General features: G+C 49.6%; 1 protein-coding gene across 1 annotated transcript in view; it reads right to left on the bottom strand.

Annotated features, from left to right (window-relative positions):
* Window positions 1-15,827, bottom strand: part of SETD1A (SET domain containing 1A, histone lysine methyltransferase) — a 29,252-nt gene that overhangs the window by 3,990 nt on the left and 9,435 nt on the right. The window contains 12 exon segments of the mRNA XM_033168920.1: window positions 1,990-2,159; window positions 4,037-5,521; window positions 6,273-6,548; window positions 7,342-7,417; window positions 8,952-9,085; window positions 9,209-9,296; window positions 9,480-9,656; window positions 10,316-11,218; window positions 13,079-14,147; window positions 14,298-14,521; window positions 14,906-15,012; window positions 15,108-15,378. Coding sequence (XP_033024811.1) covers window positions 1,990-2,159; window positions 4,037-5,521; window positions 6,273-6,548; window positions 7,342-7,417; window positions 8,952-9,085; window positions 9,209-9,296; window positions 9,480-9,656; window positions 10,316-11,218; window positions 13,079-14,147; window positions 14,298-14,521; window positions 14,906-15,012; window positions 15,108-15,378 — 4,980 coding nt within the window.

The raw sequence follows: 15,827 nt of genomic DNA, 5'->3' as shown, positions 1-15,827 counted from the left end.
AATGAATGAAAACAAAATCCCTCCACTCACAATGGGAGGGGAACGCACTACTGAGGTTTGTTGCAGTCACACATTTGGAAAGGAACACCCTTTAAAAGCGGCTCACTATCCCAGCTGCACATTTACCCAGCTGCACATTTACTGTAACTTCCCACAACTATCAAACAACGTACTTTCAAAATGAGAAGACTCCCCCGCCATTTTGCATTTTATGTTGTCAGTATTCAAAAGTGCTCATGGGAGCTAGATAGATCAATGGTCTGACTCAATAGAAAGCAGCACCCCATGTTGTTATACATGCACAAGCAACTCCTTTAGATTCTTAGTCAGCCCCTGCTTCTCCCGATTACTGTGGGACCCTTCAAACTGCACAGGCAACAAATCTCTTCCTTTTCCACTCCCACTTTTATCAGACCCAGTGAGAGAAGAGGACTGGCTGGGGGGGCGGGGGCCCTTAGGCTGACCCTGCCTGCAAACTTTGGTTGCTCCCAAGTCAGTTTGGACCTGCATACAAAACTGCCGATATATAAGGTACATGCTTATTACAGACTGATGCTTATGTGGAACTAAAGAAGGCATTTTTTGCCACAATCAAAAGCCTCTTGAAGTACTGCACAAAATTAGGCATAAAGATGAGAGCACCATCAGTGTTATTTACAGGGTATGTGTGTATGCCATGCAATTCTGCAGAAGTGTGGTGTTTTGTGTCGTTTTTCTGCTTCCTGAAAATCATTTGTTTTAGCCCATGGGTAGGCAAACTAAGACCCAGGGGCTGCATGTGGCCCAATTGCCTTCTAAATCTGGCCTGCGGACGGTCCGGGAATCAGCGTGTTTTTACATGAGTAGAATGTGCTCTTATTTAAAATGCATCTCTGGGTTATTTGTGGGGCATAGGAATTCATTCATCCCCCCCCAAGTTATTTGTGGGGCATAGGAATTCATTCATCCCCCCCCCAAAAATATACAGTGGTGCCTCGCAAGACGAAATTAATTCGTTCTGCAAGACTTTTCGTCTTGCGGAAATTTCGTCTTGCGAGGCACCGTTCCCCATAGGAACGTATTCCTATGGGGAAAAAAGTCTGGGGGCCCCTCCCGAGCGGCACCGGAGCCGCGCCGCGTTTTAAGGCTGCAGCGAGCAAACAGCAGCGCTGCTGTTCGCTTGCTGCAGCTTTAAAACGCGGCGCGGCGCGGTCCGGTGCCGGCTTACAGTGGTACCTCGCCAGACGAATTCGTCTTGCGAAAAACAGCCATAGACGAATTCGTCTCATGAGTCAACTAAAAACTCACAAAACCCTTTCGTTTTGCGAGTTTTTCGTTGTGCGAGGCATTCATCTTGCGGGGTACCACTGTATATATATATAGTCCGGCCCCCCCACAAGGTCTGAGGACCAGTGGGTTTGCTGACCCCCGTTTTAGCCCTTACAGCTGCAAATATATGCTTAAATAACTTGCAGGTAACGGGAGTGTCATTTACGAAGCTGGAGGAGGTGCTGAAGAACAACAACTGCAGGGAAATGGGGCTTTGGGGTCTTGTTCCAGATCTCTGCCAACTCTACAATAAGAATCATTGCGCCAAGGTGGTAGAAACTCATTAGGAAGAAGCATGGGGGGGGAGCTTAACTTGCATAGCACGTACAGATGACAGAATTTGGCTCCTCTCACCTCAAGGTGATTAGGGTCACCTTGCTGTAGAGCAGGTGTGGGAAACCTTTGGCTGTCCAGGTCTTGCTGAACTTCAACTCCCATGGGCCTCAGCAAGCATACCAATGAGGATGGGTGTTGAGGTTCAAGCAATATATGGAGGACCAAGGGCCCCCACACCTCCGGTCGAGTTTGATTTGTTCTTGATATGGAGTAAGCCCAGTCCCCCACTTTCTAAAATGTATGTCTGCCCACATTCTTCATCCCTGCCCTCATTCAATAACAGCCCTTCCTAGTCACTCTAGGGTCACCCCGAAACTGCACAGGGAGCATTAAGAGGGGTCTAACCTGTACATCAGCAGCATCAAGCTGCTGCACGGTGGCCGGGCAGACGTCGAGGTACTTGTCCTTCTCTTTCTTGCTGATATGGTAATAGCCCTCACTGCGGGCACAGCCTGTCTGGTGCTCCCGCAGGTCTGACGACTTCCGCTTCCGCTTGGGGTTCGCAATGTTTGTGAGTGGAGGCGGGGAGAGTTAAGGAGAAAAGGAAAAGCATGGAGCAAGGAAATGGGACACAGGCCTCTTTCTGCCTCTTGTGTTTGGGCCAAGCAAGCAACTTTCCCTCTTCAGAAGCCTTGGTGCAAAAGGTTGTCATACATGCATCTCTTCCATTAGCAGAATTAAAGCTCATGCCTCCTGGAAGAAATTATATGGGGGGGGGGCGAGGAAGAGGCATGGGGTTGAATTCAAGAAATTACTGGGTGAGTGTAATGACTTCCATTCATGCAATAGACCTTCCCTTCTCTCCCTCTCCATCTGCTCCTGAAGGTACAGGGAAACCCACCCCCAGCATATTTGGGGGATGGAAGGGGAGGAGAGGGAAGGGAAATTCCATTGCACAAGTGGAAATCCTTCCCCTCACACAATGACTTCTTTGGATGCAACCAACTAAATTGTCTTTCATTGTCTTACATTTGTTGTTAGCCACCCTGAGCCCGGTTTTTGGATCGGGAAGGGCGGGGTAGAAATAAAAATTTATCATTATTATTATTATTATTGCTTCCCAATTTCTTGTTATAACAACTGCCCCCAAACCCACAAAAGTAACCATAGTGTAAAACAGACACTCATGCCGTTCCCTCTTTTGTGTATATAACTGGAACAATAGCATAAATATGAAACTAAACTGACAATATCATAATGCAAAGGGCATTTATAAATATTTCATCAGAGGCAAACCTATATATGCTTTAAATCATCAAAGTGCTAGCACAAAGTGCAATTACAAAGTGCATCCTCACAATGTTGGGGAAGGTTATTGAGAATCCCTCCAACATGTGGGTGTGTTCCCCAACATTGTGAGGATGGACCTACGCGTCTGATAGACATTTGCTAAACCATCTTCATCATTATATTGAACATTATATGGCACTTTGTATTTTTGCACTTTGTAATTGCACTTTGTACTAGCACTTTGATGATTTAAAGCATATATAGGTTTGCCTCTGATGAAATATTTATAAATGCCTTTTGCATTATGATATTGTCAGTTTAGTTTCATATTTATGCTATTCTTCCAGTTATATACACGGTTTTGTATTTTTTCTGAGGTACAGATACCGTGATTGTCTGTTGTTGTTTCTATTGTTCCCTCTTTTGTGGCTTTGCATTACTAAAGATTGCAGGTTTTGCTTTTTTAAAAAAAACAACCACCAAAAAACTGACCATCACTTTCACCACTCACCTTTCTGAATCTGTAGCATGGAACACTATAATGGTGATGATGGCACAACCTGCCAACTACTGCAGAACTGGGAAATGTTTGCAAGACAACTGCTAAATGCTTGGAATTTCAGCAGCTGCAACCTAACCCTGTTTCCCCCAATGCCTCCGCTGGCCTTGTTAAACAAGGGGCACCTGTACTTGGCAGAATACCTATTCATTTGTACAATGTTAAGGCCAGTAATGGGGACAATGGTTAACACACAAGTCTGGCTTTCGCCGTTGCTGGATCTGGATATTTTTTTAAAAACCCAACAACTGCAGAGCTAACAAAGCCTATCGACATGCTATCCTTAATATTTCATGAACTCTTCATATTCTACAAACAAACCCCAACCGTGACGATAGAAAGCCCCAAGGTATACTCAACACTATAAACTGGTGGAGCAGTCATTTCCTCTTCCCAGGGAATTGCAGCACTATAGGGGAGGGCAAGCTACAGATCTTAAAACAGAATTCTCGGTAGCAGCAGGCCTCACCAAACTACAATTCCCAGATATCAGAGGAGGAAGCCATGCTAGTCAAAATGGTATAACCGCAAGATGCATTCGCAGCAAAGGTACCCAGCCCCCAACCCTCCAGAATCGCCTGCCATTTGCTCCAGGAAGGATATTGGTGTGGTGGACCCAGTGGGTATCGTTCAGCCAGTCCGTGCTGTTGTCCTCGTGCAGCAGGCGCTCGTACGTCAGCCGCAGGTACTTCATGTCCTCCAGGTCTAGCCCTGAGTTCCAGATGTCATACAAGATTGTCATCTGCTCAAACTCACTGCGTGTCTCAAAGGCCAGGGGCAGCGGAGGCGGCTGAGCAGGGGCATGTTTGTGTGAGTGGGAGCGCAGGGAGCGCCTGCGGATCTCCCCTTCGTCGCTGCTGTCGGCACTCTCCTCCTCCTCTTCCTCCTCCTCTTCACTCTCTGAAGGGAACAGGTCCTCAGGCCCAAAGTGCAAGGTCCCTAGGTCCTTTAGGGCCTCTTCCTTGAGCCACTGGGGCTGCTTCTTGGTCTGGGGTGGTGGTGGTGGTGGTGGTTGCTGCTGCTGCTGCTGCGGAACGGCTGCCTTGGGCTTCTCAGCTGGCGGAGGAGGGGGCAGCGATACCAGGTCACCCACGTCAGGCTCAGCTTTGACCTCGCTGGCATCAGCCACAACCTCCTCAGGCGCCTCCAGGACCTCGCCAATATGCTCGCTGTACAAATCCACGCGTGGCAGGTCGGCGGCGCCAGACAACACCGCCTCGTCAGCTTTGCGGGAGGCAGGTGCTGTGCGGACAGCCATGGCGTAGTTATGCTCCATCAGAATGCTGCTGACTTCCGGGGGCAGCGCAGGCACCGGCGGCATGGCCTTGGGCTCCTCGGCCTCGTCGGAGGTCTCCGTCTCCTCAGAGTCTTCACTGCCTGCGCCGGGCATCTTCAGCGCCACGTCCGCCAGCACGGCCAGGTTGGGTTGATTCGCCAGCTCCAGCAGCGAGGAAGCGCCCATCCGCTCGCGCAGGTGCAGCCTGTCCTCTCCAGGGGGCTGCGGCGCCCGTGGGGGCTCTGAGCTCCGGGAGCGGGAGCGGCTCCGGGACCGGCCGGCCGGAAGCAGCTCGTCCGTCCAACACTTCACCAGGGAAGCGTGGTCAGCCGGCAGGTTGCTGATTGTTCTTTGGTTGGCTTTGGGGGGCTCCCTCTTGCGGCTGGCAGGGGCTGCTGCCTTGGGAGGGGGCGCTGCAGGAGGCAGAGGAGAGGCAACTGGAGCTGGGGCTTCTGAGGTTAAGGGCACTTGGGATGGTAACATGGGTTCTACAGGCACTAAGGGGGCCTGTGCTACCTCTGTGGGGACAGGCGGCGGAGGTGGTGGAAGAGGAGGTGGCGGAGGCAGAAGCGTTGAAGGAGCCGGTTCCAGTGGCTTCTCAAATGCCGCCTTGATCTCGTCATCCTCACCAGGAGATGAGAAGGAGACTGTTTTCCGGCGCTTCTTGGGTGGTGGCAGTAGTGGGATAGGTGAGGAAGGTCGCTCTTCTGGCCTGGGTCGCTCTTCTGGCGCCATCCCAACATCCTTCTCCTCTAGATGCGGGGCCAGGATTCCATCCTTCAGAGGAGCAGGCTTCCCTTCTGCCACATGGCCTGCATGAGGGAGATAAATTGTGCACTGGTGAGTGTGGGGTCACCAATTTTTAAGGTGAGAAGAAGGAGACTGTGCAGGAAACAAAGCCAACAAGCAATCAGTGCTATAATTTATATAGGGTGAAAGCAGTGGGAGAGGTGAATGTTGGCAAGTGAGATAGATGCGAGAAAACCACAGTGAGTTGATGGAAAACCAGACAGAAAATTGTAGCAGTCATGTTGAAAGATAAGCAGGAGGTGGACTAGAGTTTTGGCTGAGGAGAGAGGAAGGGCCAAATTTCTGTAATATTGTAAAGGGGAAAGTGACATGATTTGGCAATTGATTAAGGAGGACCAAAGGGAAAACCAAGGCTTGCTTCTGATCAACAGATAACGAGAGAAGGGATTTGGGGAAATACGAGGTGAGCCAGTCTTTGACATACTGAGCTTGAAACGATAATGAAACATCCAAGCAGACATCTCCCATAGGAGATGCACGACTGGACGGAGGCAGATGTTCTGGGTTGGAGCAGTAGAGCTGGCTGGCATCAAGATACAGGAGGAACTGAAAGCCATGGAACTGGGACAACGTTGGGACAACATATATGTGGCCCACCAGCCCTTTGGTAAGATAATGAGTGCAAACATGGCAATTCACACCTTGGCCTCCCAAGGCTCTGCAATTTGTCCAACTGCTCTCAACACTTTCCCTATCTCCCAGGCAGAGCTGAAAGGCTTCTACATGGGGAGAACTCAGGGAAGAGCATCTCACCTTGGAGCAGGCCTGCTTCTGTTTTCTTCTTGTCAAGCTCAGCATCTGTGGTTTGACGCATTCTCTCTTCCAGGCCTCTCAGTGGCTCGGTGCGGCAGCTGTCCATGGTAGATTCGTCCATTTCCTCCATGCTCTCAGCTTCCTCCTCATCAGATGAAGATGAGGACAAGGAAGAGGAAGACGAAGAGCTGCTCTCTGAATCAGAAGTGCTGTCGCTGTCCTCATCAGACTCGTCATAGAGAGAATACTTGGAGGAGCCATCGCTCTCACCTTCATCTGCACAAGGGATAAAAGGGGACAGGTAAGACCAGCAACATGGCTGTGAGCATGTCACACTCCCACGCATAGCACAGGCAGAGAGCAGAATGTGGTCTTGGTCCGAAGTACAGTTTCTGAAAATATTTCAGCTTCCACTTTTTTTTTTTTTAAAAAAAAACAATTTCTAGTCCTCATAGGTGGTCACACTGAAGTTAATAGATATGGGAAACAGGTCCATTTAGTTCAACAGGTCTACTCTGAGTAGGACTTAGTTTAATACCACCCCATGGCTGCAAAGATACACTTGAAAGCACGTGCTCATGGTGGGTGCCTACTGAAATGTCAAAGGCTGGAGAGGCAGTTGAACAACATTTCTTGCAGAGGGTGGGGTTTTCAATGATCCATAAAATTACTTGCCCCTCCCTATGAATAGCAAAAGCAGAATTATGCAAAACTTTTTTTTATTATTCAATGGTGCAAATAAAAATATGGCCAGATTTGCATATTTCCCACAGGTTGCAGCATTTAGCTTCGCAGAAGAAGGAATGTAAGTACTGAGTATATAAAACCCGGTAGCTCTGCCAAGTGCTGATGATCAGCTGGCTTTTCGGCAGAGAAGTGTCCCGAGTGCTTCAAGAACAGAGTAAAGGGAGATGCCACACGCAGAAGGGGTATGATTCATACCAAAAGTAGCACACGGATTAGAGAAGACCCTACTGTCTTTCATCTCCACCTAAGTCAATAGCCTGTTATTAAGGACAACGTTAGTGGTGGCAATTCATCATTTCTGGTGACTGGCAACTGTCAATACCTTCAGATTCCTCCTTCTTCGTGCCGCGCTCCCTAGAACCTTCACCTTCCTCCCTCCGCTCCTCCTCCTCCTCCTCCTGTGAAGACAGCAGCATAAAACGTTTCGTAGGGGGCGAAATCTTTTAACAAGCCCATTAGCAGCAGGAAAGGGTACGCATGGCAAAATGTCACCTCGAACTCCTGAGTCAGAGTGGCTTGAAGAGGGCATGAGTTCAAAAAGGAACTCAGGCCCTGTGGAATGTCTTGAGGCTACAAGCGCAACTGGAAAGTGATTTCGCTTTCAGGGCTGCCTCGGCTGCTTGAAGAAAAGGGAGCAGAGGTCGGATGGGGGAGAAGACGAAGAAAAGGGAGGGCCTGGAAACCCAGCAGCAAATGGCAGTCAAGCTGTCCAACCATGCCAAGGACATAACAGCATAGCTAAGTGAGTAGTAAAATGCTCATCAGGCTCTGCGCTCAGCCACGGAGGAGAGATGGCACACTGAAGGGCTTCGCAGGGGATGGCCATTTAAGACTGTAGGAAAGGAGGAGTGCAGTCCTGGTCTGGGTCCAACAAGGCACCTGGCCAGGCACAGTGGGGGCATAGCTGTCAAGTTTTGGATTTGAAAATAAGGGATCAGCACCCTCACCTGTCCCGGGGACAGTCTACAGTTCTCAGGGACAATCCCCCCCCCTCCAGGCTACAACTTAATTTAACCCAGGAAAGAGAAATCAGGGCAGAGAAAAGAAAGCACTTTATTCACGCAGCACACGGTTAACCTCTGGAACTCCCTGCCACAAGGAGCAGCGATGGCCACCAACTTGGATGACTTTAGAAAAGGATTAGGCCAATTCATGCAGGAGGAGAGGACCACTGATGGCTTCTGGATAGGTTGGCTCTGCTCTGCCTCCAGTTAGGGGCAGCAATACTTAATCTGAGCCCCTGTTGCAGAGAAACCTTCGTCTATTTTATCTTCTTCTTTATATATCTGTCTGTCTGTCTGTTTGTTATTAGGTATTCATATTCCACCTTTTTCTCCAAGGAGCTCCCTGGTGTCCTAGTCCTCATTTAATCCCCACAACAGTCCTGTGAGGTAGGCAGGCAGGCAGGGCTGAGAAATGCAGGGACCCAAGGAGTCCGCGGACTCTTTCCCGGAAATAAGGGAAATTTAAGGGATATCAACAATACGGGATAGCAGCGGGAAACGGCTTGGAATATGGGAGTTTCCCGCAAAAAAAGGGAGACTTGACAGCTATGAGTGGGGGGGGGGGGAGGGGAGCTCTAGGATCCTAGCTATTTAAGAATTCTACCACAAAGACCTATTCAACTGCTTTATGCTGCGTCCTGGCCGATCGCTGGGGGGGAACTGAAACTGACTAGAGCAGCTTTTCTCAACCTCGGGTCCCCAGACATTGCTGGACTACAACTCCCATCATCCCTAGCTAGCAGGATCATTGGCCAGGGATAATGGGAGTCCAACAACACCTGGAGACCCACGGTTGAGAAGGCTGTACTAGAGGTTTCTCATAGTGGTAGGAACAGCCAAAATACAAACTGCTTCGAGGTTTCGTTTACAATCAAGCGGTGTATAAATTAAAACCTAAACAAATAAATAAGGGGTGCCTTCTTCTCACCTTCTCAGAGGATGAATCCTCAGATGCTTCCTCTCCTTCACTATCCAGGCAGAAAAGTTTCCGCCTTTTCCCCGGCCCTTTGATCCGTTCATCATCCCTCTTGGAGCTTTTTGGTACCTGTGAGGAATCCTTATCTGCAAGGTGGAACAGGGGAGAGGGAGGGTAAGATTGAGTTAATTTAAGGATAGAAAACACTCCCTTAATTATGAAAAAAGTTCAACCATCACCCATAACTATCCAGGGCTGAAGGAACTGACCTTCCTCATCCTCTTCAGCAAGAGTAGATGGGCGTGGCTGCTTCACTTCGCTGTCCTCCGAGATTTCGGATGGCTCTTTCCTTTTCACCTGGAACAAGAGGATCCCCGACATGAGAAGGGCTTAGAGAGCCATCACTCAAGCAAGTGCTCAAACCAGATTTTGTCTCTTATGACCCCCATCCCACTTACAGCCTCCTGAACAAAACAAGGTTTTCAGATCCTGAAGCTGGATTGCTGCCGCAGCCAACCCAAGAGGATCCATGGCCCTCACCTTGAAGGATGGGAGTCCCAGAACTCCTCGAAAACCAGTCCCAAAGCCAAACGCTTCCAGGCCACCAGTGCCGCCACTCTTGGCCCAGTCAACCAGGGACAGCAGGGCAGGGTCTTTCAGCTTTGTCTTGTCTTTCTCCTCTTCCTTGACTGGCTGCTTGACAGTACTCTGGAAAGGCTGCAGATAATGAGAGCTGGGCATTAGCAGCAGTGATGAGAGACTGAGGAAGAGGGTTCAGGATCTGGGGTGAGGAGTAGCAAGAGCAGCAAACCCTTGGCAAGTCACATGCTCAAAAAGAGCAGAACACAGAGACTTTTGATAGGAATGATTTTTAGAAGCTTCTGTCAAAGTTGATTAAACAACACATTTTCTATCCATGTATGCAGACAGATTCATTTCCTAAATGCAGATATCTCATTAGGTTTATCTGCTCCACATTCCCTGTGTCTCTTCATACCCATTTGTCCTGTTCCTACAACCTCATCCAAATCCCTTTACTAATCCACCCTGCTGCCTTCAACACACTTCACACCTCATGCCACCCAGCAAGCATTGCTGCCATCCTGAAGTTGCAGAAACGAGGTTTGTAGTGGCTTTTGGGTGGCGGGTTTGCAGCCCACATTTTGGGAAACTTTGCACTTTTACTGTATCAGTAAGAAAAACAAAACCTTAAGCCTTTCATACCACTCGCTGCAAAGCAGGGCCCACAGCTCTCCCAAAACCCCACAACCCACCCCCTCAACACCCCATCCCTAAGAGTTAGGAATCGTGTCTCAAACCTACATCCCTTCCAAGACTGGGGCTCCTGGCAGCCTCCCCCCCCCCCGCACAATCACCTTGGCCTTCTCCTCCTTGCGCTCCCACCACTTGTCAAAGGTGTTGAAAGCCACGTTCTCCACCATCTTGCGGTTGAGGTCACGCTGCATGATGCTCTTCATCTCCTGCATGAGTGTCTCAAGGACGCTGTCCACTACGGAGGCATGGGGGTCCTTGGGAAGAGGTGGGGGTGGAGCCACTTCCTCTTGGTATCCCCATGGGGAGGCCCGGAAATCAAGGAGGCGCTGTGGGGGTGGCAGAGGAGGTTGCTCCGAGGAATGCTGCTGCTGCTGCTGCTGATCTGAGGCCCCCACTGCTGACGGCTGCTGCATGAACAGCTGGTCTCTCTGGAAGTGGCGGTTAGCCTGGTCCAGTAGATAGCCGTGGCCATAGAGGGGGCGGCCGCAGAAAGAAGCCGCCTCCCGGTGGTAGGGGAAAGGGTCCTCAAACTGGCCTTTGCTCTGACGCAGCTGCTGCAGGCGGCTTAGCATCTGCGTCTGCATCTGGAAGGACATGGGCATCCCGCCCCACTGGTTGCCCAGCCGGTTCATCAGCTCCATGGAGTTCACGAAGTCGTAGATGTGGGGGGCACCCCGGCCTCCGCCCACCACCCCTGCACGTCCTCTGAAGTCTGAGAGGCGGTGAGCATGCCGTGGGCCAACCTGGCCATAGTTGGAGAGTGAGTGCGTCTTGCCCGCCAGGTGCGGGAGGGAGACAGACATGAGAGGCTGTATTGGGTAGGTGGGGGGAGGCTCTGGTCGGTGGTGGGGGGTAAAAGAGGACACACCCAGTTGCATGTGGCCCAGGGCTGACGGCATCACAGAAAAATGGGGTTCAGACACCCCTGCCACAGGAGTTGGGGGCTCAACCTCTGCTTCATCTTCAGAGATTTCCATGTCTTCACCTGAAGATTGTTGAGATGCCTTATTTGGGAGGAGAAGGGGAGGGAGGGAGATAGCACAGTGAGCCAATTGTCTGGCTTCTGCAGCATGCATCACCCATTTCCCTGAAAGCAATTGCTGCAAACCACCTCCCAAAACACTATCCCCCATTCCTGCAGGCCCATCTATTCACCTGTCTAACCCCAACAATATCATTAAATTATTCACACTACATAACAATAATAATAAACTTGAAACAAATTCAAATTTCATGATGCCGGCAAAGTCAAACATAAAATCCCTAGCCTCAAGTTATCTCTCATTCTCCCAATTCATAAGACACCAAAGATTCTCCCAAGTCATAAGACACCAAAGATACCTAGGTAAGTTCCTAACCCTCGTGACTGTGCATAAAATCTTAGAAAGCTGGATACAGCATCTGCTAAGGTGGCAGATATTCAGGAGATGAAATGATACCTGCAAGGATTTCTGCAATCGGCACCTCCCTACAGTTCACTATCATCAATGCCCTGTTAACTGTCCCAACAAAAATTTCTAATGGTTCAAAATGCAAGATTTGCAAGCGCAGCAAACATGACTGCTGAATACGAGTATGTCCCTGGTATGTCCCGTGTAGGACCTTAAGGTCCTCAAATAATAATCTTTTGGAGGTCCCGAGCAACAAAGATGCTAGGTTGGCCTCAACTAGGGCCAGGGCCTTCTCAATATTGGCCCTGACTTGGTGGAACAGTCTATCACAAGAGACCAGGGCCCTGCAGGATTTGGCATCTTTCCGCAGGGCCTGCAAGACAGAGCTGTTCCACCTGGCCTTTGGGTTGGTTTCTGTTTAATATTTATGCTTCATTCTTTTATTGGTGGGTTATTTTGAAATTGAGACTGCAGTTTTAATTGAATTTTTAAATTTGTATTTTAATCTGTTATTTTAAATTGATTGTTTATGGGTTTTTTTGTTTGGTTTTTTTTTTGCTGTGATTTTAATTGGTGTTAGCCGCCCTGAGCCTGGTTTTTTGGCTGGGAAGGGCGGGGTATAAATAAAAATATTATTATTATTTTATTATACAGTTGGGGGGGTATTTGATCCCCTGCTAAATTTGCCTGTTTGCCCTCTGACGAAGAAATGATGGGTCCCTAGTTTTAATGGTAGGTTTATTATAGCTGTATCGACACTGTATGTAACGAGCTGAGATTACAAGCACCTGCTGTAAGGGAGAGGTCTTACCTGTAATCCCAGCTCGTTACACTACCTGTACAAAAAGACACTTGTCGACAGAAGCAATCAATCCAGCAGATTCCAAAGTAGCCACCATGACCAAGACCAAAGAGTTGTCCAAGGATGTCAGGGACAAGATTGTAAACCTGCACAAGGCTGGACTGGGCTACAAGACTATTGCCAAGCAGCTTGGTGTGAAGGTGACAACAGTTGGTGCAATAATTCACAAATGGAAGAAACACAAAATAACTGTCAACCTCCCTCGGTCTGGGGCTCCATGCAAGATCTCATCTCCAAGTACTAAGTCATCTTTTGCAAAGGGATCAAATATTCTGTCTCTCACAGATACAATAAACCTACCATTAATTATGGACTGGTCATTTATTCATCAGAGGGAAAACGGGCAAATTTAGCAGGGGATCAAATACTTTTCCCCGTCACTGTATATGTGACACACATCCAAACACGTGGAGTGCCGTGTGGAGTACTGTATTTGTGTTCAGCGTTCCAGCCTGCCACCTATACCTTTTTTCAAAATGTTCCACTGCATCCCACCCCTCTCAAGTCACTCAATATTCTATGATCAGTGAGCTGGCTTGGTCCTTCACTGAGCTCCCCCCCACCCTAAAAAGTTCCCACATTCAGCCACATTCAAAATCCTCAGAACTTACTCTATCTTGTCCATTGGCTTTGGGAGATTCTGCTCCTGATCCCATGTCCAGCGCTGGCACCACATCTTCAAAACTGACAGGTAGGGGAGGCGGTGGAGTGCAGGGCCCGTGTGGTTCCACTCCTTTGGGCCCTCCCTTCTCCTCGTCTTCCTCTTCCGTGTCCAAAATGAGGAAAGAGAACTTGGACCTTTGCTCCTTGAGCAGCATCTCGATGCGGGAGTCCAAGCTGCTGTGCTGAGTGAAAGGGACGCTCTCGTTGGTAGTTTCAGGCACGGGGGAGCCAGACCGGGCTGGCGAGGTCTGCACAGCAGGGGAATGGGACCGGTCATCGGCCCCTGGAACAGTTGCCACTGCTGGGCTGGTGTTCTCTTTAGTTTCCTGAGCAAGAAATTCGGTGGGAGGCAAGGAGTTGGCAGCAAAAGTCTCGGCTGTGGGGAGCAGCCGGTAGTCCTGGTCCACAGGAAGGGGTTCCACAGGAAGGGGGAAAGGCTCCGGAGTGGCTGTGTATGGTGGGTAGAGAACGCTGGGTGCTGGAAATGGCTCTGCACTCTGCTGAGTGAAGCTGTGGCTGTTCTGGAATTGAGCACTATCTGGGGCTGGGGTGGCCACAGACGATGAAGAGGAGGAGGGGGTGGTGACCGTGGGGGTGCTGACGGTGGAGGAAGGAGTCGCCTCATCCCTCTGGGAGCGCTCCCTGTGCCGGGAATGGAAGCCAGAGTCCTCTCTTTGGTGGGAGCGATGAGTGGAGGAGGAGGAGGAGGAGGAGGGGGTGGAAGAAGATGGGCGCCCTTCTGAGGTGGATGAGAGGCGTTGGTACCGGCTGCTGCTGCTGATTGTAGCAGCACTGCTGCCACTGCTGCCACTGTCAAACTGCTGATTGTAGGGAGGGTAGTGATGGTCATTGCTACGGAAGTGGGAGGAGGAGGAGGAAGAAGAGGAGGACGAGGACGAAGAGGACGAAGAAGAATAATGCCGACGCGAGTATGAGTCTGGAAAGCTGTTCTCATGTCGGCGGGATTTGTACGATGTTGACTCTGGCTGGTAACTAGAATAGCCTGGAGTCCCTTGCCTTGAGGAGGAAAATTAAGAAGAGACAGTACCATGAGTGACCTCTTTGCTCTCTCCCACTTAGCCAGCCCTGACAGGCCGACTCAAGGATGCAATGCCACTGAGATTACTCCCCCAGGGCTTAGGGCAGATATACATATAAATCACCCACCTGCTGGAGTAAGCAGAATCTTGAGAATATGGCGTCCCTCCCCGGGGAGTGTATGGAGTCCCCTGGGAAGACTGTGGCGTGTACTGGCCATACGAAGAAGGCGTATCCTGCCTACCACTGGAATATGGAGTGTCCTGAGAGGAAGGTGTGCCATTGCCAGGCGTTGAAGGCATTGTGTTACTAGGGTAGGAGGAGTCTGTCGAGTGGCGCCTTCGGGACTCTGACTGCAAAAGGGAAGAATTGAGAGCAGATTATTCACCATGCAGTCCCACCTAGACTGAAATATGTAGCTAATTCCAAGCTGACTTGGGTGCAGCCCCCTCCGAGGGAAAATACCAATCATTTAGCAAAGGAGCAGGACTCGAACATTGTTTTCCTATGGGTATTGACAACCAGCAGGTGGCAGAAGCCTTGTGGACAGGCAGTGCAGGGAGGGAAGACAGAGGAGTACAGTAGTGGTGGGAGGGGAAGAGTGTCAAAGGATGGCTATTTTTTATCAGGAATGGGGATCATATCCTGGACACAGAAGAAAATCCTTCGGTGAGGCTTCCTGTGGAAAAGTGGCCCTAAACCCGGACAATTCAAATGTGAGACTTTAGCTGACTCACCGAGTCTGCTGGGAACTTCTCATTGAGTGTTTTGCCTCCAGTGGGGACAGTCTGGGGTGTATAGGAGCCATTCACAATCAGTTCATAATACTTCATTCGCTGCTGACCTGTGGAGAGAAAAGCCGTTTATTGGAAAGGGGAACTACTCTGAATCAGAGGTGGCAAGACTGAACTGGGAGTATGGCCAGAGGAGGACAAGCACCTTTGATGTCGAGCTGAGCATGTATGATGTTGCCCATGACCGAAGTGTTGTGCAGGTTCTTGACTGTTTCCTTGGCTCCCCTTGTGCTGGTGAAGAGCACCTTGGCCAGGCCCAGGTGCTTGCGGTTCTTCGGATTGTAGAGGATCTCAATCTCCTCAATGTCTCCATACTTTTTGCACATGTCCGCCAGGAAAGGCTCCTTGATGTTGTCATTGAGCCGGGCAAAGGTCACCTCCTTCAGAGGGATCTGACCCACATAGAACTCATCCAGCTGCAGAAGAAACAAAAGGGGAGATGGGGAGAGGGGGCTAAATCAATTGCCAAAGAGCATACCCCCCACCCCAATAATTAAGAAAAATCATCCAATGCTCTGGATAATCAGCAAAAGCTTTAAAATGGGCTGCCAATAGAGGTTCAGAGATTGCAGAACTGCTGGGTGGACCCTTCATCAGTGCATTCAATATTCTTGACCCTCCTATTTTATGCTTGTCAAACTCCACCCAAGACAAGATAACCGCAAACACACCGCATTTCCCTGCCCCCCACTACCACCCTAGCAATTTCCCAAGACAAAATAGCCATATCTGCATGAATCCAGACAATTTGTTATAGTCAATGAACTTTAGATATTCTTAATCTGCCCAGTTTATTACGAAGACAAATTCTGGATCTTTTTTCCCCTTTGAAGAATTTTCAACAGTTTTTTGAACCTAGCTTTTC

This window comes from Lacerta agilis, chromosome 14, assembly GCF_009819535.1.
Source record: "Lacerta agilis isolate rLacAgi1 chromosome 14, rLacAgi1.pri, whole genome shotgun sequence".
Classification (NCBI taxonomy): Eukaryota; Metazoa; Chordata; class Lepidosauria; order Squamata; family Lacertidae; genus Lacerta; species Lacerta agilis.
This window is presented reverse-complemented; position numbering and strand designations above follow the sequence as displayed.